Below are 27,454 nucleotides of genomic sequence, written 5' to 3'. Positions count from 1 at the left end.
TAGAATAAAACAAATCCAGCACACATGAACGTCTAATGTCTCGAGCCTCTTGTTAATATAATGCCTGTACCCGCTGGTTTTTGAAACAACGACTGAGCCTCAAGTGTCCAAATATTACACGACCGTTTACTTGGTCAAAGTAACGGAGACGACCAAGATGAGACCGGAAGTTAATCCTCTCCGTCAGAATAAAGGCTTCTAATTGGTCACTTCGGAAAAAATATGAAATAGAATTTAGTATATACAGGTCATGTTATATTATTATTTCTTTAAATCACCAATAATATTCTCTCTTGCCTTCAACCAGGATTGTGAATCCAACCCATACTGGTGCGGTATCACGTTTACTAAACCTCTTTTATTCTGGCTTCCTTACTGGCTGAACATGCTTCTGGTTAATTGTGAAGACTTTGAATTGGACTATATAATATATGTTTTTTAGATTTTTTTTAAATCCATCTGCAGTGTCCTAGGTATGATCTGACTAAAGTAGAACATATTTCTCTATTGGTCACTGTGCTCCAAAAGCTGAATTTGTGTGCTCAATAAATACATATGCAGCAGCCTACTTTGTTGGCGTGTTTTAGTTTGAAAGTGATAACAGGAAAACATGCATTTGCCACTGTGCCCAGCTAGACAGCTGTGGCTGAGCAGTCGAGGTTGGTCAGTGTTGTCAGATGGGCAGCATGAGACCCCTCTCTGCGCGGATCATGCGAGCATGGGAATATTTGGAGGGAAAAACAGTTTGACGGCGCACTCAAAGAAAAGGTAAGCCTCGAGTCTCTGCTGTCTCTCTTTAAAAAGAAAAATCAGGCTGCCAGAACAATCCAGGCGTCACTTATTGCAGTGGTTTTATGAGGCTTCACTTGAATGTGGTCGCCTGAAATGTGTCCATGAGTTCAGAATGAAAGAGAACTACGGCAAAAATAATAATGGTACTATTAGAAAACATGTATATAAAACAACTTTTGTGTAATGCTTCTAATAATGTTCATGAAGAAAAGTCTTTATGGGGATTGTAAAGTGTATACGTATAGAACAAAACGACCATAAGAAGACTATAGGAATAGTATATGACTGTGTTTATTATCACAAACCACATCAAGGTCTCCATAAAGTTACCATTGACTGCTACAGACACACTAAAAGTTCTCACAGTAATATTAAAGGGATATCATTTTTTTTTCTGCAGGGTCGCAAAGTATATCATTGAGGATGAATGCAGGTTGAGGGGAAGGTCACACCCTGAGTTGGCGTGTTGCCTGCCTCTACAGTTGCAATTCTAAGTATATGAATAGAAATAGAATAGAGTTGAATAGAGAGTGTCGCTGTGATTATCTCCACTAATGTGAAACACAGCAGATGGAAGACGAGTCCCATGGTCAGCATACAGGATGGGGGGAATTAATGAAGTGACAGAAAAGATGGGCAGTATCGCAGCAATTTTTGGTCATTTACTGGAAGCTGGCAGTGTTTCCTGTCATGAGCGGAGAGCTGTTGGACTCAATCGAGCTTTATTAAGCAGCTTTTAAGACAGCAGCTTTTAAAAGCAGAAGTAACCTGCAGGTGCAGTATATCTGTACATACTTGTAAATATAACCTAAATATAAATGACTGAGGGGTTTCAGCTCTCATTACAAACAAAAAAAAAAAAAAGCTGAAACATATCTGTCTTACAAAATTATGCAGTTTGCAAACGAAACAGAATGGTAGAGGATTTCCTGTGGCTGATATTCAGCCCGCATCCAAAGCACCAACACAGAGGGAAATAAATGCAGGTACCACGGCGGTATAGACACACAGGGCTAGCTTTAACCTGCTCCCAGCAGCAGCAGGCTTTGTGCTTTGTTATTTTCTCCCAGAATTTGCATTCCTCCTGGGTGATTTTCATGCACTTTTGAATGCACATTTGCAATCCCCATGTAAACCCTACAGACTTGCTGGAGGTGCTCCCTTGGATCCTCATCGAAAGCAGACCTGTATACTGTGTGTGTGTGTGTATATATATATATATATATATATATATATATATATATACATCCCACTATATATTTGTGTCACTCTCTGTAATAGAGTGAAGCTCTCTAATATTATTGTCATACCATCCTCGGCCTCTGTGAAGCAGAGGCTATGTTTCCCTGCTTGCTTTGCGTGGGTTTCTGTCTGTAGTTGGTTCCATTTGGGCGAGGCGTCTTCAGGAACACGCTTTACCCCTCCCTGCCTATAAAGTGTGGCCAAGTTGTAACCCTCGCTCGCTCCCAGGACATCGACCTGAGACCAGCTCCTCTCTTAGCTTCTGAATTCCTGGACCCTTTACACAGTCTGACCCTCGTGTCTGTCCGTGGGAAACTTTCACCCCAGACCGGAGCCCCAGCGGGTCTTGGACTGGAACAGCCTGCTCTTGCCAGGCAGCTTACAGTGTATTAATAAGTGTTTTGGCAGCTACTTTTGTCCCCAACCCCCAACTCACTCTCCAGTCAACCCCCCTTCCCTTTCATAACACAACCCCCCCCCCCCCCCCCCCCCCATCCAACTACCTGAAAAAACTTGTGCTAATTTTAGACTCGGGGGGAAGATAACTAACACGTCAGGGTTGCACACAAATAATTGCAGGGTGGTTTGTAGTTAAGAGTGGCAAAGATTTTCCTATCATTTGATTTATGAACAATATCAACTCCCTCTATTGTGTTTGTTTTCATGCAATAAAGCTGTAGAACACTTTAGCTGACGCTCCTTTGAGGGAATCAAGGCTGCTTCTGCAATGAGAGCCACCTCATTGATGACAACAATTGAATTGCGTCTTCATTTTTACAGGGAGGAAATATGAGGGCTTCTCTTGTGACTAAGTCGAGAAAGCAACGGAGCCAGACGGGGTTTAGGTCATTCTTTTGGGGAAAGACGGGATTAAAAAAAAAAGAACGAGAGTAGATGCTTTGGTGATGAACGTGGTGTCAGGCTGACCATATCTGAGAACTGTGTCAGAGTGTGCTGCCTCCCACTCTGACTGATAGGTGTGGGGGGGACTTTTGTATCTTGGTCTCTCTCACCACGGCCCACAGGCAACGGCAGTCAGCTGTCTGGTGGGAGAGCTTCTGCTCTTGCTCGGATGGAGGACTTGAGGGGATGTCGCTGTGATCGTATTGTGGTTCGACCATCGTGTCGAAGGGAGCAATGCCTCTATTCTCCGTTCTGTGTGGGCCCCTGCTGCTTTTGTAGCCCCCGGGAACAACAATTACACAAAAACACGGCCTGGCATAGCTCCAAGCTGGAGGAGCTATATTTGGGTCCAGCTATGGGAAAACCACCAAGTCCGTAATCACTCATACACGGACAGCTCGGTTTTTATGTTGTAAATCCGGGTGCTTGCTGCTGTGCTGGCTCTCGAGGGGTGATACAGGACCAGACAGGGTGAAGAGCACCACGTTCCACTGAAAGCATTGGACTTTAGCAGATGTGCAAAAAAAACGTTACGCTATATATGGTATGCAGATAAACTCATGTTCCAGCTGGATACGCCTCTTTAATCCTCAACTGCCTCCAAAACATTTGATCTTTGAAGTGCCCCGTTAAACCTGTAATTGAACCTCCTTGTTGTCATTACAGGATTTTGTGTGTTGATTCATTTTTAGGTGTACTGCATGTCAAAGTAGCTGCCCTTAAAGATGCATTATTTCATATGTTCAATATATATACACTATATATATATATATATATATATATATATAAAACAGTGACTCAGGAATGTGTATGATGTGAAATGTGTTGACCCATAGTGAGGAACCTACAAAGAATTATTTGCTAACTCTAAAGGTTCACAGTACTTTTTAACTCATTGCATTTAACATGAATGAATGGCTCTCATTCATCTCATTTCCGGCTAGTTTCAGTCTTTACATAACATATAATACTGTGGTAGACTGCTGCACAGGAGTGATAAAATGATGAAACTGCAACAAGTGACGTCATCGTGAAGCGCTGTCGGAGCGTGATCATGTGACGTCGCTTGAATCCAGCTGCAAGATAAGGGCTGTTGCTCAGACTTAGAAAAGTTTGAGGTGTCACCTTGCCAATTTGCGATGGACATTTTTTTTCCAGTTTGTTGACATTTTATAGACCAAATGCTTAATTGATTGATTGAGGAACCAAGAAAAGTGCACCCCCACAGCTAACTAGCTCTCCTACATGAATAGATGCACTCCGTTGGAGTCAGCGCTGGGTTCAGTTTGTCATTTGCTGAGCAATAGTTATAAATAGGCTAAATACATACAATAGTGTTCCGGCTTTCGAATCAAGAGAAGAACAAACAGTCGGTAAAAACAGTCGGTAAACAAGAGTCCAAACTGAAGCAGGGCTTGATCACTTGTGGCTCTTAACAGCCGGTTTATGAGGCGTGAGGTCAGCAGTCAGTGACAAAACAGTCAATAAAATGTGTTGTCAATAAAATGATATAGTGTGAATCACCGCAGCCACAAGAGGTCCTTGAGCGTACAGTAAAAAAATGAGCACGACAGATATCAGGCTGCTGGACCCATCAGTATGAGAGATTAGCATGGACAGACTGCCAAATACATAATCTCCTGGCGGATTATGAAAATAATCATAAATTGTGGCCCTACCTCAGATAATTCTGTAGTAGTAAATGTCCTCACCTTTCGATTGTCTAACAGAGACTTTGTGTTCATATTAAAAGGCTTTGTCATCTCACTACGAAAGTCCCTTCCATGTCCCTTTGTGTTTGTGTAACAATGGCTTATTTTTAACCTGTTGGGCTGTTTAGACATGCAGAAGGGGGAGAGAAGGGAGGAAGTGGTTGCAGGACGACAGAGGAAGATCCTCCTCAACCTTCATCCTTCCTCCACCTCCCCTGGCATACATACATACATTCATACATGCACACAAGGCTCGGGGTTTGTTGCTCTCTGGATCCCTGCTGGAATAAAAAATAAATAGCAATAATGTGTGGCGCGCACCAACAGACACACACACACCTTTCTCCCCAGATAGCTACTAGAGTAATTCACTGACAGTTCGACAGCAGCGTGTTAGAGGGAACTTGAGAAAGCTGAAGAGGGAATTCAGCCCTGAATTCGTCATCGCTGAATCTGAACTAAATCCGTCTCACTGAGCAGATGAGAAGCTGCAGCTTAAATGAGCTGCTGATTGTGTTTTTCAACACTGAGAGATGGAAGTGAACTGAAATAGCTGTGATGCATGGTGTCAGGTTAAACCCCCTTTTAGAGCATCCCTAGGTGAGATCAATTCATAGTGGCGGAAACTAATTAGGCGCATGTACCCTACGGAACATAAATGAACAGTTCCTCCAAAATCTAAAATACCTATGTTTCCTCTTACCTGTAGTGCTATTTATCAGTCTAGATTGTTTTCAGTGGGGAGTTGCAGAGTGTTAGAGATATCGTTAGAGATGTCTGCCTTCTCTCCAGTATAATGGGACTAGATGGCACTCGGCTCCTACATGAAGCTGCTCACAACAAAGTCTGTGGAGCATCTTGGGTAACCTGGTCATGATTACTGGAAAGAGACGTTGCTGTTGAGTTCTTCAAATGTTTTTTTGTTTTTTTTGCTCCACAAGCCGAATGCCATGTAGCCCCATTATGTTGGAGAGAAAGCAGACATCTCTACAGACAATATCTCCAAAACTATAGGCAACTCACACCAAAACAATCTAGACTGATAAATAGCACTGCAGGCACGATCGTTGCACTTAGTTTTTTAAATTAAGATTCTACATTAACAAAACATGTGATGCCTTTTATGAAATGAAGTTACGACGAATCCGTGTCTAGTCGGGGCCCCCTGTCATGATAAAGAGTTGTTAGCAGTTACATCAAAGAATGTTTGTCCCTCTAAACTTCTCAGACGATATATAGAACAGTTTGAGGCCCAAAGAGGGAGAGTTATTCAATAGTTCACAAAAAAAACAAAGATTCACTCCAAAGCCCACACAAATGATGACACAACTTTGTAACAGAACTATGTTTTTACTTCTTTGCCACCTCATTAATCATCTTACAACGCCTTCAGATTTATCTTGTGACCCTTTTTAGGGGCCTGACCCCTGTGTTGGGAACCACCAGACTAAACTATCTGTATATAGAGTAAATAAACTGTAGTGTCATATAGAAGAACCAGAATGTATACTTTTGATACTTTAAAGAACATTTTGCTGATAATAATTCAATACTTTGAATTCAGGTCTTTGGTAGGCTATTGGTACTGATAGTATACATTGTAGTTTGAAGAGTTTGGTGGATGGAACACACGATATACAAAAAATGTCTTAATTCTAATAATTGATCGTCAATTTTAGATGTTGCCAATTGTGTTGTGTTTTCAATTTCTATAATTCTGTTTCTATCTTCCCAAATGTAAATATTTGCTGGTTTTATTTAAAGAAATCCCCTTGGAATTAATATCAGCAATTAACAATTAAAATAATTGTCAATTGCAGCCCTAGTTTGTGGTTTGGGTTCATTGTTTCTCATTCTTGGTGAGCTCTGGAGTGGTTGGCTGTGTATTTTGCTCCCTTTGGTTCTCCCTGGTGTTGTCTTTCTGGTATTTTATCACATCTCTGCCAAACACACTCCCATCTGCAGCACAACGCTCAATTGTTCCTTTCAATTTGGACTTGTTTTTGTTTCATTAAATAGTACGTAATTTAATAATGAAATGTTCTTTTCTCTTTTGTTGTTGACAGCAGCAGAAAAATTCCAGTCAGCTATTTGCTCTCAAGGCTCCTAAGTTATGATTCATGTACGTTTCTAGTCCAGGCTTTTGTTCTGTGCTCCCCTAGGCATTACATCCGTGTCTCTGTATTTTCTCAAATTTACTTCGATACTTCGCCGAAAGCAACTGCATCCAATTACAGCATTTCTGAGGGAAATGTGCACGTCCCTGGAGCTGGTATTAAAGTCCCTCTTCCCATAAAAATCATTACCTCTGGCAATAATGACCTCTGGGGTCGGGACAAACGTCACAGCAGCATCTGTGGTTCGTTTTACTGGGTGCAATGGCCAAAGCAGCTAAATCTGGTGCAACAAAACAGCAATGTTTAGATTTCCCATCAGCCCATGATCCCATGAGAGCGGAATGACTCTCACAGTGAGGTTTGAGGATGTGGAGTGACATTAATGTACACTGAGAGTCCTCGTGGTTTTTTTTCCCATTGTGGTGGATACTAACCAGACATAGAGACATTAGATATTTTTAGTATCTAAATTGGAGTTTGATCAAATATGTTTCAACAGGCTTTTGTGTCAGCACGTCAGATTTTAAAAGGCCATCATTTATTCTGGGCAGAAATTCAACATGAACACTGTAAGAAATCCACTGCAGAGGATGCAGAGTTCACTTATGCTTCTAAATGGAAAATTACCATTTGTTGGATGTTTTCCAAAGGGATTCTGGGAAATGTAGGACGTCACTGATTGATTTAGAGGGGCGGGGAACAGAAAATGACAGCAGTTCATCAATAAGTAACTTAATGTATGAAATATTACAATAGGTAAACATTTGAAGGGGATGAAACAAAACAAAAGTTGTTGTTTTAACAAAGCTCAAGAAAGCTTTTTCTCAATTAATGATATTGTCCTCCCACTTTGTTGACTGTTGCTGGAAGTCTCTGGTCTGTGCCAGACTACGTCCCAGTGAGCCACATCCTAAGAAATAAAACAAATAGGGTTACAATAATACTGCTGACATTTACTTGTTCTGTTATCGTGAGGCATTATATGGACTTTTGGCTCAGGAGAAGCACGTTTAATTTCCTCAGTTGAGGTTAGTCTCCCTTGGAATGCTTCTCAATATAAAGTAAAGGATCCTGAGGCTCAGACGCATTTCTTCATGTAATTGTCTGGTGTCCCTCCTTGATCTAATCAAAACCCCGTCTTTACATTCAATAGATATTTAATCCCTTGTTAATTTAGTCATGATTTCCACCTCTTTGCCTGAAACCCTTGTGACGTGGCAGTTTAGCCTAAAGTGACAGGAAGCTGTTTGAATGTTTCATCACTGTGATTGTTGTGTGCTTGTTGCCCGGAGCGTGATTTCTGCAGACAAAAGACGCATTCATTTGCCGAGAGACACCTCGGTCCTGAGCATTGGTTTCAGCATTGGGCAGCAGCTTTGACAGCAGATTGATGGCATTATATGGTCTGATGTGGATTTTGAAAGGCCGACACTTTTTTATGTATATTTGTATTTTGCTGTATCTGGCTTTCTCCTGATGTGATATTATGAGTTTAAGTTTCCCCACACATGGTGTACTTGTGGCTCAGTAATGTTTCCGCAGCTGTTACCAGACAAGCATTCCAGTTCGACAATGACTCAGACCATCCAAACATCACACTGGAGAAAGAAATCAATACTCTGTTAAAGGAATGCGATGAGATCGGCAGATGTATCTACCAACAGAGACACCAACAATTATTAGCGATCTAATATCATTGGCCGTGGTGCTATTTATACAGCAGCAGACACTCCAGCAAGAGGAAATTGTATATTTATCGGGGACTATTTTCAGTCCCAGTTTTAGTGCATTTCTGAGTGCTTACGGCAGCAGGACTCAAGATAAACGACAGGACCCATGTTCATTGTAGGGAAGTAGCATGTCACCCAGTGTAACATGTGCTCAAGTTGTGAGTTTTTAACAGTTGTTGGACAATCATGGAGCTATAGTGCACAGAGGAATAAGCTATGTTAGGCTTTGCATACACAGGCAATTCATAGCTGGTTTTGGTTATCATGGGGTTTTATTGATAGTAATATAATAATATTGAATATCTCCAGACGTATCCTTTAAAGTAAACCTGGCTACAAAGACAGAAACATCATTTGTAAAAGTGAACTCCACCAATTTAACATTTTAATAATATTGTTTGACTCACGATGGAGAGTGTGAAAGTTACTATTGCATCAGAATCTGACTTCATGCAGCTCCCTCTGAAGCCACGGAAGGCTTTATACAATTGTTGTCATATCTGCAGTACAAAACCTGTAAACAGACTTTGATGTGTAAAATAGGTATAGCTCCCCTTTAAAGGGTCATTGGGCAATTTTTGCGTTAATGTCCTGAATCACTTTCCAGAATCGAGCTGACCAACAGGACGTGAAATGAAGTGAAATCCAGAGGGGCTGAGCAGAGTCAGGGACACACACACACAGACACAAACGCGAGACAGAGACGACTGAGATAAACGCTGACAGACAACCGTGTAGGAGAGAAAAGACAGAGGAGAAAGGGGCAGGTTGAGAGGAAAGACTGTCCAAGAACAGCAAAGACAGATAACACGAGAGAGGAGAAAGAACAATAGAGTGGTCGGGTAGATGTGCGCCTGTGTGTGTGTGTGTGTGTGTGTGTGTGTGTGTGTGTGTGTGTGTGTGTGTGTGTGTGTGTGTGTGTGTGTGTGTGTGTGTGTGTGTGTGTGTGTGTGTGACCCAAGTTTAAACTCCTCTTTTCTTCATGTCCCCCTACGGGGAAGAATGTCTGAACACAAAAAAATAAGTTGTTTATCCAGACAATGAAAATAAGTTTAGACACAAATCTTTATTTTATTGACAGTTATTAAAGCTCAAATATGAACCTAATTCAAACTGCCTCCAAACACCTCCATTGCTGACCAGAGGTGATGAACCTGGACAAAATAATGAACAGAGGAAGTGACAAATGCAGCAACTGTTCAGCTTGTATTGTTCCCAGTAAACAAAAGACGAATCAAACTACTTGGCTGCAGTTCAGATGATACAATTTGCGCTGTGTTCGTTGGTTCCAATGGCGCACAGCGAGTACTGCCAAGGTATTTCAGTGTGTATGTGAGTGTGTGTGTGTGTGTGGTTGTGTGTGTCCTTGGATTTAGAGTTCACTTAGATGTCCGGATGGGGAACAATACATCGCCAGAGGCAACTTCGTACATAACAGATAGAAGGGCATTCATTGTTCGGTTGTTATTGAATGGTGTTTTAATAATAAATTAATCTCTGTTTTCGTCACAGTCCGGCTCATGTCCTCTGACTTTTCAAGTTTAGCCTGGACCGTCATGCATCTTTTTTTTTTTTACTTGTTTCATGATTTTTATTCAGGTTTAGTGTTTCCCGCTTTTATTCTGAAGTTAGCTCCTCTTGTTTTACTTCCTGCCTTTGTTTGTTTTCCCGCCCTTTTGATCGTCTGCCCTGCCCTCATTAGTTTCACCTGTCACTTGTCAGCCCTGTAGTCACCCGTGCTCCTGCTCACTTTTTCCCACCAGTACTCAGTCCCTATTCATACAGCCTGGCTCCTCTGTTCTTCGTCGGTTTGTCTTCAGTTATGTTTGGAGTTTTGGACCTGTACTTGCCTGTGAACTTGCTTGCTGTTTCCTGCCTATTTCTGCTGACTCCTCCTCGTCTTTGTCTGCGTTTGGGTCCATCCCCCGTTGCCTGCTCTCCAACCTTGACAGTTGTGTAGGTGTTCAGCACCAAAGATGAGGGCAGATTTGTAGGAAAATGATATCTCTTACTTTAGGTGTTACTGTATTAGCAAAGGTCTTGATACTTTTTGATATTTCTGCTTGCTGTTTTTCAAATGACAAATTCCGAGGTCCGACAGACATAGTGTTTTGAGAAAATTCCATGTAGCGATTAAACGTATCCTCATACAACGGTTCGTATGATATCCTACGGAAAGTGACTCGTCTTTTTCTTTTTGCGCTTTCCTACGATTAGCCATCAACGCGTGTCAAATTCTGCTTGCTACATGCAACACATGCAACTGGTATTTTCAAAGTTCCATCTTCACAGGAAACTTAGTTAGGTTTAGGCAACAAAACCACTTGTTTAGGATTAGACGTCGTTTGCTGAAGTATGCAAGTTACGCGATAAAATCATCAACGTTGGCTGAAAGATTGCTGTTTGTTGGACCCATTCACTTCCCCTCGAGCCCGTTATGTGTTTTAGCGGTCTTTATACTTCCTTGTTTAAGATTACGTGGATAACATACGAAAACATTTCGTGGAATATTTACGAATTACGGAGCATTGTTTGTCGTAGGTATTGCTACGTATGCTGGATGAGGGCTGAGGTTGGGGTTGGATGGGTGGGTCAAACACAGGACTGCCAGGAAACTGGTTTCTTTATCCAACTAAAAGTGTTACGTTTTTAAATTGTGTAGCCTACGTATGAAGTACATAGTAAGTAGTTTCTTTCCTTAACCCAACCAAGTAGTCCTTAAACTTAAAATTGTTTACCTCGCTTGCGGCGCGTCAGTTTATACATTACGCACCACCACATAATGCGGCTGTTAAGTGGCCGAGGTCATTTCACAATATTACTGTGAAATCACGTTGGCTGTGTTGTCTTTTATTAGACGGAAACAATTTAAAGAGAATGATTTATGTGCTGGTGTGCATTGTTGTTGTCACTGAGAGTTCAGATGACAGACATTACAAACTGCCCTGTAGGCAACGTGGTTTAGGAGGTATAGGTTAAGAGCAGTGTTTGCTTTCAGTGTGTGAGAGACAGAGAGAAAGCAGGACAGACATGGAGGTGAAATCTGTAAAGTCTACTTGTGACACTCCTTGTAATAAAGGTTTTCTCACGCCAAGGGGCATTAAGTAATGTCTCACATCTACCAAGAAGAGTAACAACAACTTGACGGGTCTCTTTATTACTTCAGTCAGGTACAGAGTTTATACAACATAAATAAATGGTTATGTGAGACTTGGCGGAGAAGGCTGTGCTCTTGAAGAATCTAAACTAATCCCCAGCATAAACACTGAAACTGTTATACAGAAATCAGAGATAGCTATGCGGTACATACACGAACATTAGATCTTAGCAGAGTCAACAATACCAAAACCTTTGTTTGGGTTGGTGCAGGAAGCCGCAGCACCAGGCAGTGTTAAAGGAACAGTGTGGCATTTTGGGAAATTCGCTTTTTCTTTTGATTTAGATGAGAAGATGCGATACCACTCTCATGTCTGACCGTTAAATATGAAGCTTCAGCCAGCAGCCGGTTAGCTTAGCTTTGCACACCAATACTGGAAATAGGAGGAAACATCTCAAAGATAACAAATACGCACCAAACAGCACCTGCTAAGCTAACGTTAAGCTAAGCACATCATGAGCTACAGACTCTGGTACAGAAATGAAATACTTCTCAAAAAGCAGTACCTGTCTGGTTATGATATAATTGGCTAATTTATCTAAACTGTTATTTGTATATAAGAAGGGGACGTGAGGTGACTCACTGGTTTGTAGACTGTGGTTATGAAGCCGGCATTTTGGTCGTCGCCATATTAGTTTTTGGCCGACACAATTGCATTTGTTTGCTATCAGAAGTGCCAGGAGAGGGTTGAGCTAAGTACAACCGAACACTGAGTACGCGCAACATTTTTAGGAAAACCAAAATATTACTATTAACTTTCATGAACTGAAAGGGTAACAGTTGTGTAAGATGAAAACACGGACAACTCCCAGACCGGACAACGCCGTGGTGGTGGCCTGTCAATCACAAGGTAGCCACAACTCAAAGCATAACCTGTTTTATTATCTATTTTATTTTAAATGAGACCATCATTTACTAAATGAACATTATGCTGTATGGAAGAAAACTTGAAACTAACTATTGAGACCATAAATTCATGTTTACAATGTTTACTGAGGTAATAAATCAAGTGAGAAGTAGGGTCATTTCCCCATAGACTTCTATACAATCTGACTTCTTTTGCAACCAGAGGGGTGGCCCATTAGAAAGCATGAAATGTTAGATTGTGTTTTGTGGAGGGACCTATTTTCTCTGTAATTTGTGCAACATCCTGTTCCTTTTACAGCATCAAAACATGAGTCCAACAGTGACTGAGAGGTTATACATTTAAAATTCTTGAATGCTGAGAACTTACGTACTGCAGATGTTTTAATGATTACCTTTGCGCCTTGGGTTGACTCAAAACAGCTTACTTCTGTACAACCTTTGCACATCACTCCCTCTGGATATGAGTCATCGCACAAAATCACTGAGAATGTAGTGAATTCTGCTTTGAATGCTCCCTTTAACATCATTTATTAAGATGCTTCAGTTGAATCTGGGCTATGTGTTTTTTTCTTTCTTCCCATCAGACACGCATCTCTTGCGCTATGTAAGCAAGTAGATGGAAAGGAAAAGGAAAATCCAAATAAAGATTGGATGATTATTTTTGTACTATTCAGAGCGCTGGTTCCCGAAACCCTCACACTCCTGACGCAGAAACGTTTCTCTCTACTTTCTTTCTCCGTCTCTTTCCCGTGCTCTTTACTGTCAAAATGTTTTTGTTGAAAAGAGGAGCTTTTTTCTGTTACTTCTTATAATATTCAAACTGGCGCTTTTTCTCTTAAACTGTTATGTTTCCAATATTCCATTTAAATATCTGTCACAGTTATTGCGCTAAAACATTTTGACCTGCAAGTTTGACAATATCAAACCACTTAAATATTCAAACCCATGAGTCATTTTTATTGTGTGACAATTCTTAACGTGCGTCATTTGTACATTTGCCTGTAATTCACTTGATAAGTTTGGTATCTTTAAATAGATTTTACAGTTCTCTTTAAAAACTCAACTTAAAAAACTATAAAGATTGTTGTTTGGTTTGAACATTGAACATGTCATCTGCACAGCATAAATGTGATAAGTAATGCACGCTGATGACAGTAGTTCACGTAATTACCGCTGTGGAGACAAATTCACCGTTTCAGAGTAGTGCTCGAGAGAAAGCCGGGTTTTAATAAGTGTGAAGCTGATTGGCTTCTTTGTCTTCAACTCCAAAGGCGGCACATGATGCAGCACAGTTCTGCATTCCAGCATTTTATTGCATTTACAACTAAATGAAAGGACACAGCTGAAGTTATTATGTGGTGTCACGCTGGCCTTGAGGTGTAGCCAGTTTCCTCCCTCGTAGATAGATAAAGCCCGTCATCTTTCCCCACCAAAGAGACACTTTATGTATCATGTATTGTTTTTCAGAGACTGCCTCTGTCACCTCTCTCTCTTATGAGTTCTTATGCCTAGTACTCATTTCACCCTTGTTTGGCTCATTAGAGAGGACACGCTCAGGGGAACTTGCTGCCCTTTTCACCTCAAAATAATAACAAACACACATCTGTTTTCTCTAACCCTGAGTGGCGAGCATGAACTTCCTGTCTTGATAGATGAGAAAATACACACACCGTGAACGAACATACATACGCACACTAGACCACGAGCTCACACAAACCACTTGAATTTAAATCACAACAGGCCTTTTATTTTTATTTCAGGGACTCTGAAAAGCTGCCATTAGGTTTACGGATTTTTGTGTTAATTATGATACATACAATAAACTAAGATTAAGACTCTGCATGTTTTTACTGTTGTTGTGTTAGTATACTGACATTAGCACTTAGCTCAAAGCTCAGCTGTGCAGAAGTTGTACCTTGTTTGTGTTATGCTGCATATGTAGAATACTTGAGGAACCACAGTTCTGGAACATAATAGCGGCTTCTGGTGTGAAGAAATGTCTAATAATTGCATTGTCCTTGTTCTCGTTTCATCTTTTAGAAACATGTGGAAGACCCTGACACTCTCACTGATAGTTGCACTGGCGTTGTGCACAGAGGTGAGTGCAATCATGTATGCGTGTCATGTAGATGCTTTTGACACAATAAATGTGTACACTATGCAGGTTTTTACATACAGTATCATTTCTTTCCGGTACCTTCCCACCATTACATTACATTTTAGCCAGGCATTTTCATCCGATATATCCAAGTGTTTATCGGTTACATGTGTTCCTAAAAACCCACTTGCTCTGTCCCTCAGTCAACCTTTTTCTTTCTTTTACCCAGGTGTCTCAGTGTCAGGATGTGGGGTCCATGGCGACTATGGAGAAGGCGGTTGACGAGCAGCAGGAGAACTTCAGCAACATATCCGTACTGGGAAAGTCCCGACACGAGATCCTGGCCGCTCAGTTCGAGTGCTACCTGAAGATCATCCACGATCCACCGCGTACAGACGAAGGTGAGAAGACTGCCTCAATGTTCAGATGTCCTGGTATCACATTTTATTTCTGGCGAATGGCAGGTAAATGTTAATGACAACACTTCGCACCTGATTTGTGGTGCTGAAGCACTTTTAATGAAATCACTCTCAAATTGAATCACTTATATCAGCACAAGTGAAGTATATCAGTAAAACATTTAAAGACAGGATATATTTTAAAACAACTCCGTTTTCATTGTGCTTAGATTGCCCTGCCATTAATTCGATGGGTTCCAGACTGAAGTATCTCAATAACTTTAAGATGGATTGTCTTTTTAATTTTAGACATACATTCATGGTCCCCAGAGGATGAATCCTACAGACTTTGGTGATCCCCTGACTTTAATTCTATTGGTGGATTGCCAAGAAATGTGGTACAGCGATGTCCCCCTCAATCATTTGGTAGAGAGGGTCGTCCGGCGACCGCAAAGTCGGCGGTTCTACGAGTCCTGTGCCGAAGTGTCCCTGAGCAAGACACTAAAACCCTCAACGCTCCCCGGGCGCTTCTCAGCAGCCCACTGCTCCCAATGAGCTAGGGATGGGTTAAATGCAGAAGTTACATTTCATATATATGTACTTAATGTATATGACGACTATAATAACATTTCAATTTCAAAATTTCAATTTCAAGATAAATTATAATTTCTTAATTTAAAAAGGTTTACTGACTCATACGTTCACACAAATTTATATAAAATAGTATCTTTGCTACATTTACTAACAAAGAGGAGATTTAGATAAATGTATTACTGGCTGTCCTACCTATTTGTACTTTAGAATATGTGCACACACTAAGATAGACAGAGAGAGAGAAGAGAGAGAGAGGAAGTGAGTCTGAAAGAAAGGAAACTTGCCCTTTGTTTCTTTCCCAGCGCCTGTTGCTCCCGCTCAGTACTCCACTGCCTTTGAAATGCTATTTTGTGATCCCTTTCCCTTTCCCAGCATGCCACAGTACAATCTGGTACCGTCAGGTTTCCGTCGATTGTTGACCAGCTTTGTGCGGGCCGGCTGACAGCACAGACTCATTACACAGCAGTTGTAGTTAACATGGATGAATATGCTGAGTCCTTTTTAGTTTATAATAAAAGAGCAGAGAAAGAAGTTGAATAGTAAAAAGAATATGAACATGTGCGATGGTCAAAGAACAAAAATGCAACAGCGAATGTTCTTCCAATGTTCTTACTGTACCGTTTCAATGTGGATCTTTATATCTATTACCGTTAACTTACTGTTTTACAAGGCTGTCCTACACAGAGCATCCTGTTCTCTGGCCTGGTTCGTTAACAGGCACAACCGAGCCTGTGATGGGTTGCAGCGCGTGATCAGATGTCGGCTGCTCAGTAGCGTAACGTTAAAGTTGATGTAGCTTCTATTTTAGTGTGTGTGTGTGTGTGTGTGTGTGTGTGTGTGTGTCAGCATGTGCTAGAGCGTGGATGTTTGGAAAGGCTCTCCCTGTGGGATGGAAGTGGGGTTACTGCATATTGTATATTTGTACAGTATTTATATCTGTTTTTCATGACTGTTTTGTGTACTTTTTAAAACATACAACGTATAATGCAATTTATGGAATCGGCATTTAGCGGCAGGGATGGAGACACTGTTCAATAAACACAGTATTTAGAGCTAAGACGGTCTCTTGGAATCATTACGTGCCTCACTTGTGCATACATCACTTTGAAACTAGAGGTGGGAGAAGGTTACACAGCGCTCGCTCTCATCTCATTGCTATCCAGCATGCGGTGTTGTATTTAGGACTCATTTGAAAAAGGTAATGCATACACACGCATGTTTAATGTCTGGTGTCCGCAAGCTCTGACATTCCGAATGTCATGTCCTCTGCAGGTCATTTCTGTAACCGTACGTGGGACGGCTGGCTGTGCTGGGGGGACACAGCTCCAGGGACTGTCATGCAGATGTGTCCGGAATATTTTTTCGACTTTGACGCTGCTGGTGAGGCGTTAAGGCACACGCGCACATATGCAAGCACAGCTGTTCATTTTGTGTCTTATATAATATGTACTTTTACTTTCCGAGGTTTGGTTTAATTCATGGTCGTCTGTATAAACATAAAGTGTCTTGACATCTTGTCACGTACATTTTTTGCTTTTGCTTTCTGTTTATTTGCAAAAATAATGAACTTTCTCTCATGAAAACGTCAGCTTTTTATTGTCTGTTTGGCAAATCAATCAAACCATAAACAATGATACCGTTTGTGTAAATTATGATGTTTCAACAGAGAAGGTGACCAAAGTGTGTAATCCTGGTGGACAGTGGTTCCACCACCCAGACAGCAACAGAGTCTGGACGAACTACACCCAGTGTCAGGTCTACACTAAAGACAAACTCAAGGTAAAACACGATGTGTATGAGAGGATCAGCAGAGGTTTACCGGTGTTTGGAAAAGTTCTAAACTTTTGACCAAATTAGGTGAATGTCACCAAAAAACCAGGCTTGCAGCCCTCTTTCAAGTGGACTGATGCACATAACCATGTGCCTTTAAATAATGTATTCAAGCATATTGATTTGGAACAGGTAGAATATTAAAAAACTAAGAAAAAGTGAGACATTAAAAGGAAATTATACATTAAAAGAGAAAAATGTAACCTATTATATTTAGAGAGTATACAACAGTGGTGATATTGAAAAGTTGTATTTTTTTATCTTGTCTTTATTGATCTTGAAGTTTTAGGTGCAGCACAATTTGCTTAATGTTCCTGGACTACTTTAACAACATTGTTTGACTTGTCCTAAAACCCTATAGAGCAGTGGTTCCCAACTGGTCTGACTGCGGGACCCACCATCACCCCTTAATGACAAGCCACGACCCACATTTTCAACTTCTCAAAATGTATCTAATGAAAAGATGGTGCAGTTTAAACCTGAGCTGAAAATGTCCTCTGCAGTCGTAGTAGTAGGGAGCTCTCTTGTGCAGAGAAATTGTTCCTGTCAGTCCCCGTCCCACAAATGTTTTACGTAAACGAGTAAAACGGCTTCATGCTTTCTTGTGCCAGAACCTCGCTGCACAAAACACACTGAGGTTTTTGCCCTCTTTTGTCCTCAATGTAAGAAGATCCATATCTCATGTAGTCGGTGTCATACTTGCGTTTCGCCATGCTCAATTAGCACATGAAAACAAACTTTGTGGGTGTTCTTCTATACTGTGAAATGGCAGGTGTATATTAGCATTTTTTGTTTTTCAGGCAAAGGTGACCCACTGGTTGAGAATCACTGCTATAGAGTGAACTGTTAGAGGACGAAATGCAACATTGCACCTATTTTCTTTATGCATGGTGTTGTAAATGTCATCTGAACACACTAGAGGAAACAACACCAGACATCTTGATAGTCAGAAGTTATTTCCCGCTTGGACAGCTCGGCACAACAGCGTGAACCGAGGGCGAACTGCAGTCTCGACTTCGCTGACTTGTGTGTTCTGAACTGGAGGCTGTAAACCAGTTTGACCATCTCCAAACTGTGAAAAATCTCTGTAGGATCAAAGCTCTTCACCTGCCCTGATACGCCATTTCCTCTCCCCACTTCACATCCTTAGAAAACAAACTCAACATCTGACATGCAGAGTTATGTCTCTGTGGATTTCTGATGTGACGCTCATTCATTTGCCTTGACATTTGGTCAACAGTCTGATTGTGTTGATTCAGGAAACGTAAACTTTTTCTGAATTTCTCTACATTTTCTCTACAGATGTTTTCCTTTGCTTTCGTCTATGCTTCAAAGAGGCGTCCGTGCTATTGAGAATTAAACAAACTATTTACTATGCTAGTTCACTTCTCGAATTTAGAATAAAGCCATTCTTAATAAGTGAATTTATATCACTAATAAACCACTTTTCCTCCCTGCAGTTCAACATCAGTCTCTACTACCTGGCCTTGGTGGGTCACGGCCTGTCTATCGTCTCCCTGGTCATCTGTCTGATCATCTTCTCCTACTTCAAGTGAGTCAGGACTTTCCTCGTGTCTCGTCTGACTCTCAACAACCTCGACAGTCGTCAAATACCTCTCTTGCTTTTACTTTTCCTATTTCAGTGTCCAGTTTGTGTGTGATGGTTTAGAAACCGCTATGAGCTGCTTGTATGTAGACCAATAAAAGGAGACAAAATAGGTGAACTGGTACGGTGAGAGGTTTTAGTAACGGTGGAGAGAAAGTAAATAGTTTAAATTGTGGGGATAGTTTGGCAAGAAAATGCTTATAATAATGCAATTTCAGCCCGACAATGTTTGTAAGCGCCTTTAAAAATCTAAAGGCGAGTACGCTTTCTCCGTCTGTGTCTCTCTTTCAGGAGTCTCAGCTGCCAGAGAATCTCCCTCCACAAGAACATGTTTCTCTCCTTCATCGTGAACTCCATCGTTACGATAGTGTGGCTCTCGCTCACTGTGGCCAACATCCAAGCCATAAACACCAGCAACCCTGTGAGTCCCCGAATGTCTCTTTCACCATAACACCAATGGATTTGAGTTTGCTTGCCTAATTTCCCCCCATGTTAAACATTTTTTTAAATAAAAAGTCGCACACTTAACTTAACGGCGTGCTCATTAGGCATTCTAGTCCATAATCTTAGTGTGTCACTCAAAACTGTCCCTGTCAGGTGAGCTGTAAGGTCCTGGCTGTGCTTAATCTGTACACGTCAACCTCCAACTACTTCTGGATGCTGTGCGAGGGCATCTACCTCCACACGCTCATCATCGTGGCCGTCTTTGTCGGGGAACAGCAGCTCTTCTGGTACTACGTCCTGGGATGGGGTGAGTTTCCCAAACTAAGTCCTTTTGAGTTTCAGTGCTTCCATCTTCTGGTCGTATGCATATGAAACTGCACTGTATGCATTTACAGTGGGGCGGAGGACCTGGAAGATTCAAGGTCTACAGAGACAGCATTTAAGCATCACACTGCATGAGGATGTGCTGCCAGCAGATTGCAAGACAAATATGAAGGAATTGCATGAATGCAATACATTACAGTTGCAATTTGTGGTCGATTATGGCTATCATTCACTAGCAAGATGCTAATTATGCTACCTCATTGTACCTTACGAGCAACACTCCAACTGAAGAGTTACTGCTACCGACAGTTTCAAGGTTAACAGCACTGTTAACTCCTCCAAATTCAAGTGCCAAAGCATGCATTTACTCACCTGAATATAATGAGAGCTTCTGCAATTTGGGACTCTGAAATTAGTCGTGAATTCTTCTGTTGCACTTGAAAAACATCATATTTACAGAATAATTCAATACATAAATGTAACCTTGAAGGCTGGATGTGCCTGCGCTTAGGTAATTGGGCTTTTTATTTCAGCTCTCATGCAGGCATCCAGCTCTTATGTATTAGTAATGGATTCTTTTATGTCTCTCTGAGGCTCACGTCTTTTTATATCTGTACGGTATAGGGTGCCTGTAACGAGCATGCCCTCCGCGTCACCTTTACTTTGAACTCGCTGTTGTCGGTACAGGAGCTGAAAGCTTTCTGACTTCAGCTTTCTTTGTAGGCACAGTGTCATTTAGCAGGAAATGGAATGGCAGAAATGGAATATTAATAAGTATGTTTTCTTTAGTGTATAATCACCTGAAAATAAGATGTGTTGTGTTTCGTTAGCTTAGGATGAGCCCTTTATATCTACATAGGGAGCATGTTTCTACAGTAGCCCAGAACGGACAAACCAAACACTGGCCTTTTGAGAGGGCAATTCACGTTTTTCGCTTTGACTACCGTACTTCTCCTACACGCTTGGCACACGGTAGAAGTTTCAGTTGGTCGCATTCTGCAACTTCACCGCTAGATGCCGCCACATGGCCCTTGGACTTAATATCTATATAGCAACTTGAGTTGACGAAGTTGCTTGAAGTTGCAAACTTAAAGAAACAGTTAAACACTTGGGGAAAAAATGCGTATTCGCCTCTTGCATTACATGAGAAAATCAAGACCAGACGTCATTTCTGTGCGACCAATATGAAGCTACAGCCGGTTAGTTTCGCTTAACACTTAAGACGTTATAATTTTGCACAAAAAACTGGTGTGTGAAAACAACGATGGATAACCTCCTGTAAAACCGCAAATTGTTGTATTTAGACTTCATTAAAAAATGACATGGAGCATGTTCATTTGTGCGTTTTACAGGTGCTGTTTTGTTACTTTCTAACACAGCCAGGCTAGCTGTTTTCCCGTGTCTTTATGCTAAGCTAAACTAACCGTCTCGTGGTTCCAGCTTCATACTGAACAGGCCGATCTTCTCTTCTAACTCCCGGCAAGAAAGTGCGTGCGAATATTTCCCAAAATGTCGAACTATTTCTTTGAAGCTGGTCAAAAAAATACCACCAAAATAAAAGCATATGAATAAAAATGGTTTTCTTTATACGAAACAAAACTAATAACTTATATTCTATAGGTGTTGATTAAGGTTGTGATGCAGCCGCACACCTTTCTCTAGAGATTCAGGACGTCGGTCTGATATTTTTGTCTGTGTTTCTCTCTCTGGCCCAAGGTTTTCCCTTTGTTCCTGCCATCACGTATGCCGTGGCTCGCGGGTTCTTCTATGACGACAAGTAAGATGTAGCGCTTTTGTTGTTCTTCTGTCGTCACAGCCGCGAAGCCCAAGACCAGATCAAGGCCATGAATGTTGCAGTATGCAGTCTACTGTAACATAACTAAGCTTGGTGTTCTCTCTCTCTCTCTCTCTCTCCTTCCCGTGACCTTCTTCTGCTCTGCTTGAGAGGATTTGTAACATATTGATTTGTCTCATCAAGTGGTATTTGCGTGAGCCCTCTTATTTGCTGAGTCTACCACTAATGATGAAAGTTTCGAGCTTTGATTTAGGCCCTCAGGCTTATTTATGTCGGCGTACACATAAAATCTCACTGGATTTGTGTCTGAAATTTGAGTTTGTCTCGCTGTTTGTGTTTGTTTCAGGTGCTGGATCAGCTCTCAAACACACCTGCTTTATATTATTCACGGGCCTATTCAAGCTGCACTACTTGTGAGTAATTAATAAAAGTATACATTTAAATACATCATGTAGGCTTGCTATGAACCGATTTAATCTTGCTCCAACTGCTTTTCAAAAACCTCAAACTCATAATGCAAACACACGCTGGCACAGATGCAAATTCAATTACACTGGCGGCAGTCCGTGTTTTGTAGTCAAGACCACGTCCTAAACCGAGATCAAGTCATGAGCAAGACCAGACCAGTGCGAGTCCCAAAACTGCATGACTCACTGCCGATAAAATGTGGAACTGGCAAACCATAGGCTGAAAGATCCACATTCCCCAAAAAAACAAAAAAACTCAAATATATACTGCCATATATATATATATATGTGTGTGTGTGTGTGTGTGTGTATATAAATGCACATTTATATATATATATCTGTATATGTGTACCATGAGAAGCATTGCAGAGGTGAATTGTATGTGTGAGGATTTGTCAATTTAGTGATATCCCTGCAGTTGTGGTCTTGAAATAAAATTCTTTGTCTGGGACCGAGACAGGGCCGAGAAAAAATGCGAGACGAGACCTTCAAAAGGTGGTCTCGAGACCAAGACCAATCCGGATCGCTACAACACCGCAGTCAGTTATCAGCCAGTTTCTAATATACTGGCTTGATTGGTTCAACGGAATAAAATGGCCAAACAATGCTGATATTAATATGCCACCAAGATACGCAAGCAGTTTTTGACTTAAACCCTGTGGCGCTTTCACTGGATTTAGTAACTTTGTAACAGTTAAACACTGAGGTACAACATACTGAACATACACACATCATTAACGTGTGAGGTTTTTGCCTTTGTGTGGTTCAACATAACTGTTGCCAGGAAATTAGCAGCAAAAACCTATCAGAATTATTTTGTGCTTTCTCCATTTACTGTATATGAAAACAGGAATCGAGGTTATAGGAGACGAACTTCCATGAACATGTTATTGAAAGGTTTCGTTATAGTGCCACCCTCAGGCCGGTCATTGCCATTCTTTAGAAAAAATGCAAAGGTGGTCCCTTCCATTCAAGCTAGGTTGAGTCAAATACTCTATATCAGTAAAATCATGACAGATTTCTATCTCCGTCTCTCCCATTTACATTTCATTTAATTATCAACCTATCCAGGTGAACTTTTTCTTTCTCCTGAACATCGTCCGGGTTCTCATCACCAAGTTGAAAGAGACCCACAGCGCCGAGTCCACAGCCTACATGAAGGCGGTGAGAGCCACCCTCATCCTCATCCCTCTGCTGGGAGTCCAGTTCATCATTTTCCCCTGGAGGCCGGAGGGACGCATCAGCCGGTCCGTCTATGATTTCTTCGTACACATCTTCTCCCACTTCCAGGTATAAAGTCATCAATAAGTTGCACGTTAAGGGTTCCAACAGAAGGCTTGGTGTTTTGGCATGAAGGATTTGTATTGAAAGCCATTCAACTCCATTTTCACTTTCATTTAGCAACAACATCAAACTAAAGAGCTATTTTATCAGTTTACCCAACAACGCAAAGCATGGTAGAGCCACTCTCTGCTCTTGAATTGGAATAAACAAGTGCTATTGCCTCTTGCTTTTGGAAATAGGACATTCAGCTGCTCTGTGTATCAATATTAGAATAAACAGGTTTCTATTTCAAATTCACAGCAGCTAGAGGAAAATAAGGTATCCCTCATTTGGTCCGTGCTTTTCGCATAAAACACGAGGATTCATTTACATTTATTATTTACAGGATAATCTCACTGTGACATCTGTTCCCGTATGAATATTTAATCAATGTCCTATTGCTTTGCAGGGACTCCTGGTGGCAATTATATTCTGTTTCTGCAATGCTGAGGTACATGCAAACTATCATATTTTATGCATCACAGGTATTTCAAACTCCGTTGTTATGACTCCAGATAATGTAAACTGTTGTGTTATATACTATACAAAGATTCTGCATAGAGATGCTGTGATAAACCACACCCACGGGGGAAAACAATCAGCCCCACAATATGCAACCAAAGGCTAACAAAATGCCTGTAGCTAGCTAAAAAACATCAGTCTCAGCATGGCAAAGGGTTGTTTTAGCACCGTATGTTTACCAGGGGTGCAGTTGATAACTAAAATGATGAATACACTGCATATGACAAACTTTTCTTTTTTTAAATGATGACGCTATGACGCTACTGTTAGCTAAGACCCTTGCAAACTGATGTATCCACATCCACACTATGACACAAGTTGCATACCGTCAAAATAGCTTCAAACTGACCTTTAGACAAAATGCTTGCTGGACGCATAAAGTTAGGCATACCGAGCGTTTCCCCATTCTTCCTGCTGATGCCTCGTGTACTTATTGCCCGTTTCCTCATTTTGTTGTAGTTCGGCAGCTTATAAAGACTTAGTTCTGGGTTCTTGATGAATTGCTTTCCCCTCTGGTGTGGTCGGAACTTAATTTCGCCCTGTCTCTAAGTAACCTCAAGCTATTTCAAACTAGACTAAACTTAAACTCTGTTGACGTCCCAGGCCCAGACAGCGCTGCGGAGGAAGTGGGCCCAGTGGAAGTTTGCCTGGGGTAAAACCGGCTGGGGGCAAACATCCACCACCAACAACCACTTCAGCTACCACAACAACTCCTCCATTACCGAAACCAGCCGAGTCACCAGCTGCTCGGATGGGCCTCCCGCCGTGCCGTCTGAACCAGAAGAAAGCAGCCACTTCCTGTCCCAGGAGAGAGACAACGGGCAGCAGAAGGAGTGCAGCAACGGCGAAGTGGACATGCTCAACAAGATGGAGACCACCGACATTTGACCGGGAGGAAAACGCGGAGGTGACGGTTGCTGTGCCAAAACAACACACACACAAACACACGCTCGCTTATATGTGCACACAGAAAGACAGAAAACTAAAAAAACAAAATCAGATAGGCCAGGTGAATTTTCAAAATAAAGGCTAACTGATTGGGCACTTGTGAACTAAAAGCTCCAGTTTCTGGACTCTGTATGAACTGATGAGAAAAAGATCATTTATATGATGGTGTCATCCTGTAATCTTAGTCTAATAATGTGTTTTGCATACATGTGTTCTGTCGCTGGTATAAAGTCCACTTATGTATTTTTCCATCCTGCCAGCTTCCCCCTTTTAACTTGCCCGTCAGAAAACGAAAACCACACCAAACTGAAGACAAGTAATATTGTGTAAACAGGGTAAAACGACAAAAGCGACACAGTCATGAGGATTTTAATTTCCCAACAAGTAACAGAAATAGGATATAATCTCAGTCCGAGAAAGTGTACAATGGCCTAAAACGTTTTAGACATAGGCTACTTCATTTTGCAGAGCATATCGGACTTATCTGCCCTAGAAAGTCAAAACCCAGTAAATACCAGAATCTGACTTTTTGACTTGTGTTTTACCATAAACCATGAATGTTCTAGAAATGTATTATTTCTGCTAAAACAGGGTGTAACATAAAAAACTTAGCTAAAACCCAAACTGTAGTTAGACAAGAGCTGGCTCTTGTCTAGAAGTCGTCGTAACAGAAAGACAGCCAACATAACCGCTAAAGCAAGAGGGCTACATCCAGTTCCAGCTAGCTGGTGAAGTAGCCACAGCTAGCATTAGCTAAGACTAAAACTAACGCTAACGTTAGTTAGCTAACGTTAACGTTAGTTAACCCAGCAAAGGTCATTTTAATGGTTGCCTTCCCAATACTGCAGAGTAGCATTAGCTGTCATGTCAGCATTGAACTTTTGATGAGGTTCAGTTACTTTTGAATTACGTTATTATGTTAAAATGTATTGAACTGTAAATAATTGTATTGGTTTCAAATTAAAACCTTTTTTTTCTCAACTTCAACATTTCAGCTTTTGCTGTTTGGCTTTGTAGGGCAGTGATGTTGAAAACAGATGTCACATTTCAATTTTGGTAGGTAAAACTAGCTCTTGGCATGTAAATGTTCAGAAGAAATGCCGTATCCCAACATTATCGCTGTAAAATAAGTTTCCTCGAGTTGATGGTCACTCACTATGTGTGCTAACACAAATCTTCAGGTTGCCAAAATGACGAATTTATGTTTATGGCAAATAACATCAATTCAAAAACAGACCTCATTTGAACATTGAATGTACTATGTTGAAAGGGCTTCTGATGTTGAGCTTAAGTGTTTGTAACTATGAAATCTCACCATAGTATGACATTCTGGCTACATGACAGCTAAACACGTATGTAAAGTAGTGGGAAGATAATTTTGAGGCTCAACTGATTCAAACTGATTTACTTCCTGGAACTAAATGATGTGCCGAACACTATGGGTCACAACTGTCCTAATTCAAACCGGGAGCAGAGCTTTTAGGGCTGGAGAATCACCGGTGCAGATAATGATAATGGAGCTGTGGAGTGCTGCAGTAATCTCAGTCACTCTCCTCACTTACTCCATTGAAAACACAGGGTTTTGGGGGATTTTTGGCAAAAGGTAGCACACATACAACAGACATACAGACACTTTGGTGTGTGAAATAATGTATATGGGGGAGCCTGTGCACATGTGTTTTTAGCAAATAGACCCTCCAACTTTGTTACAGTTGGTGTAGAAAGAAATGTTACTTATTTAATATCCCACAATCTTCACTTTCTATTATGACATTTATTGTAATACGAAGGGAAATCTTAATGTGATATAAAGCTTTTATACCCAGAACATTTAGGATGAAAACAAAGATGAGACACGTTTCTGTCTTAGATATAGACTTTGCAGACGGAACAAGACTATGCCAAATTTTTATATAAATGTTTTTCCATCTGTTATTAAACGCACTTCCGTCTGCACGAGAATGAGACTATTTAAAAGATTTTTCATGTCTTTATTATTATAATGTTCCTGTTGCTTTGTAATGTTCTGTGTTATTATTGTGACTATTGAAAAGGTTGGTTTCACTATTTGTAATGGAATGTAATATTGTTCCAATATTTTTTTTGCAAATACAATTCCCTGCCACTTCACATTTAATGTAATAGTTTTTCCATTGCTTGTGTACCGTGCTGTGTGTACACTGGCAGGCTGACAGTACCAGCACCTTTTTCAGTTTACACCGGAATACTGAGCAAGTCTAATGTTTGAAAGTGAGCTTGCAGCAAATGCATTTTGGTGTTCTTCCAGGAGGCATCCACACAACATACTGGGAATACAAATGTCCCAGTGTGGATACAGCAGGCTACACAACTGAAGAATGTCGGATCTCTGCACAGGGACGCCACCCTGTACCCGTTTGCCAATGCTGCCCTGTCGAGAAAACGCCTGTCTTGGACATATTTGTAAAGAAATTTGAAAAACATTCCAATTGAACGTCGAAAGAAAAGCTCAATTCAAGCATACTATTGTATATACATTTTTAACACTGCCATTTATGTGTGGAAATAAAGTGGTTTGAACATAAACATGTGGAATTCAGTGAGAT

At 41.0% G+C, this 27,454-nt stretch overlaps 1 protein-coding gene across 2 annotated transcripts; it reads left to right on the top strand.

The window, feature by feature from the left end:
- The first annotated feature begins 667 nt into the window (after positions 1-667).
- calcrl2 (calcitonin receptor-like 2) lies at positions 668-27,454 on the top strand. Of its 2 annotated transcripts, XM_079177515.1 has the most exons (14): positions 668-768; positions 14,561-14,618; positions 14,848-15,019; positions 16,883-16,990; positions 17,277-17,389; positions 18,901-18,992; positions 19,338-19,467; positions 19,644-19,797; positions 21,531-21,591; positions 21,956-22,022; positions 23,148-23,366; positions 23,809-23,850; positions 24,525-24,828; positions 27,157-27,454. In XM_079177515.1, exons 1-13 carry the CDS (start codon positions 719-721, stop codon positions 24,807-24,809), a joined length of 1,551 nt encoding a protein of 516 aa, XP_079033641.1. In that variant the 5' UTR covers positions 668-718; the 3' UTR covers positions 24,810-24,828; positions 27,157-27,454. The 2 variants fall into 2 exon arrangements, with proteins under 2 accessions (XP_079033641.1, XP_079033640.1); XM_079177514.1 differs by having other exon boundaries at positions 24,525-27,454.

The sequence above is a fragment of the Pholis gunnellus genome (assembly GCF_910591455.1).
Source record: "Pholis gunnellus genome assembly, chromosome: 2".
Taxonomy (NCBI): domain Eukaryota; kingdom Metazoa; phylum Chordata; class Actinopteri; order Perciformes; family Pholidae; genus Pholis; species Pholis gunnellus.
Note: the sequence above shows the minus strand (reverse complement) of the source record. Positions and strands in the feature narration are given on the sequence as shown.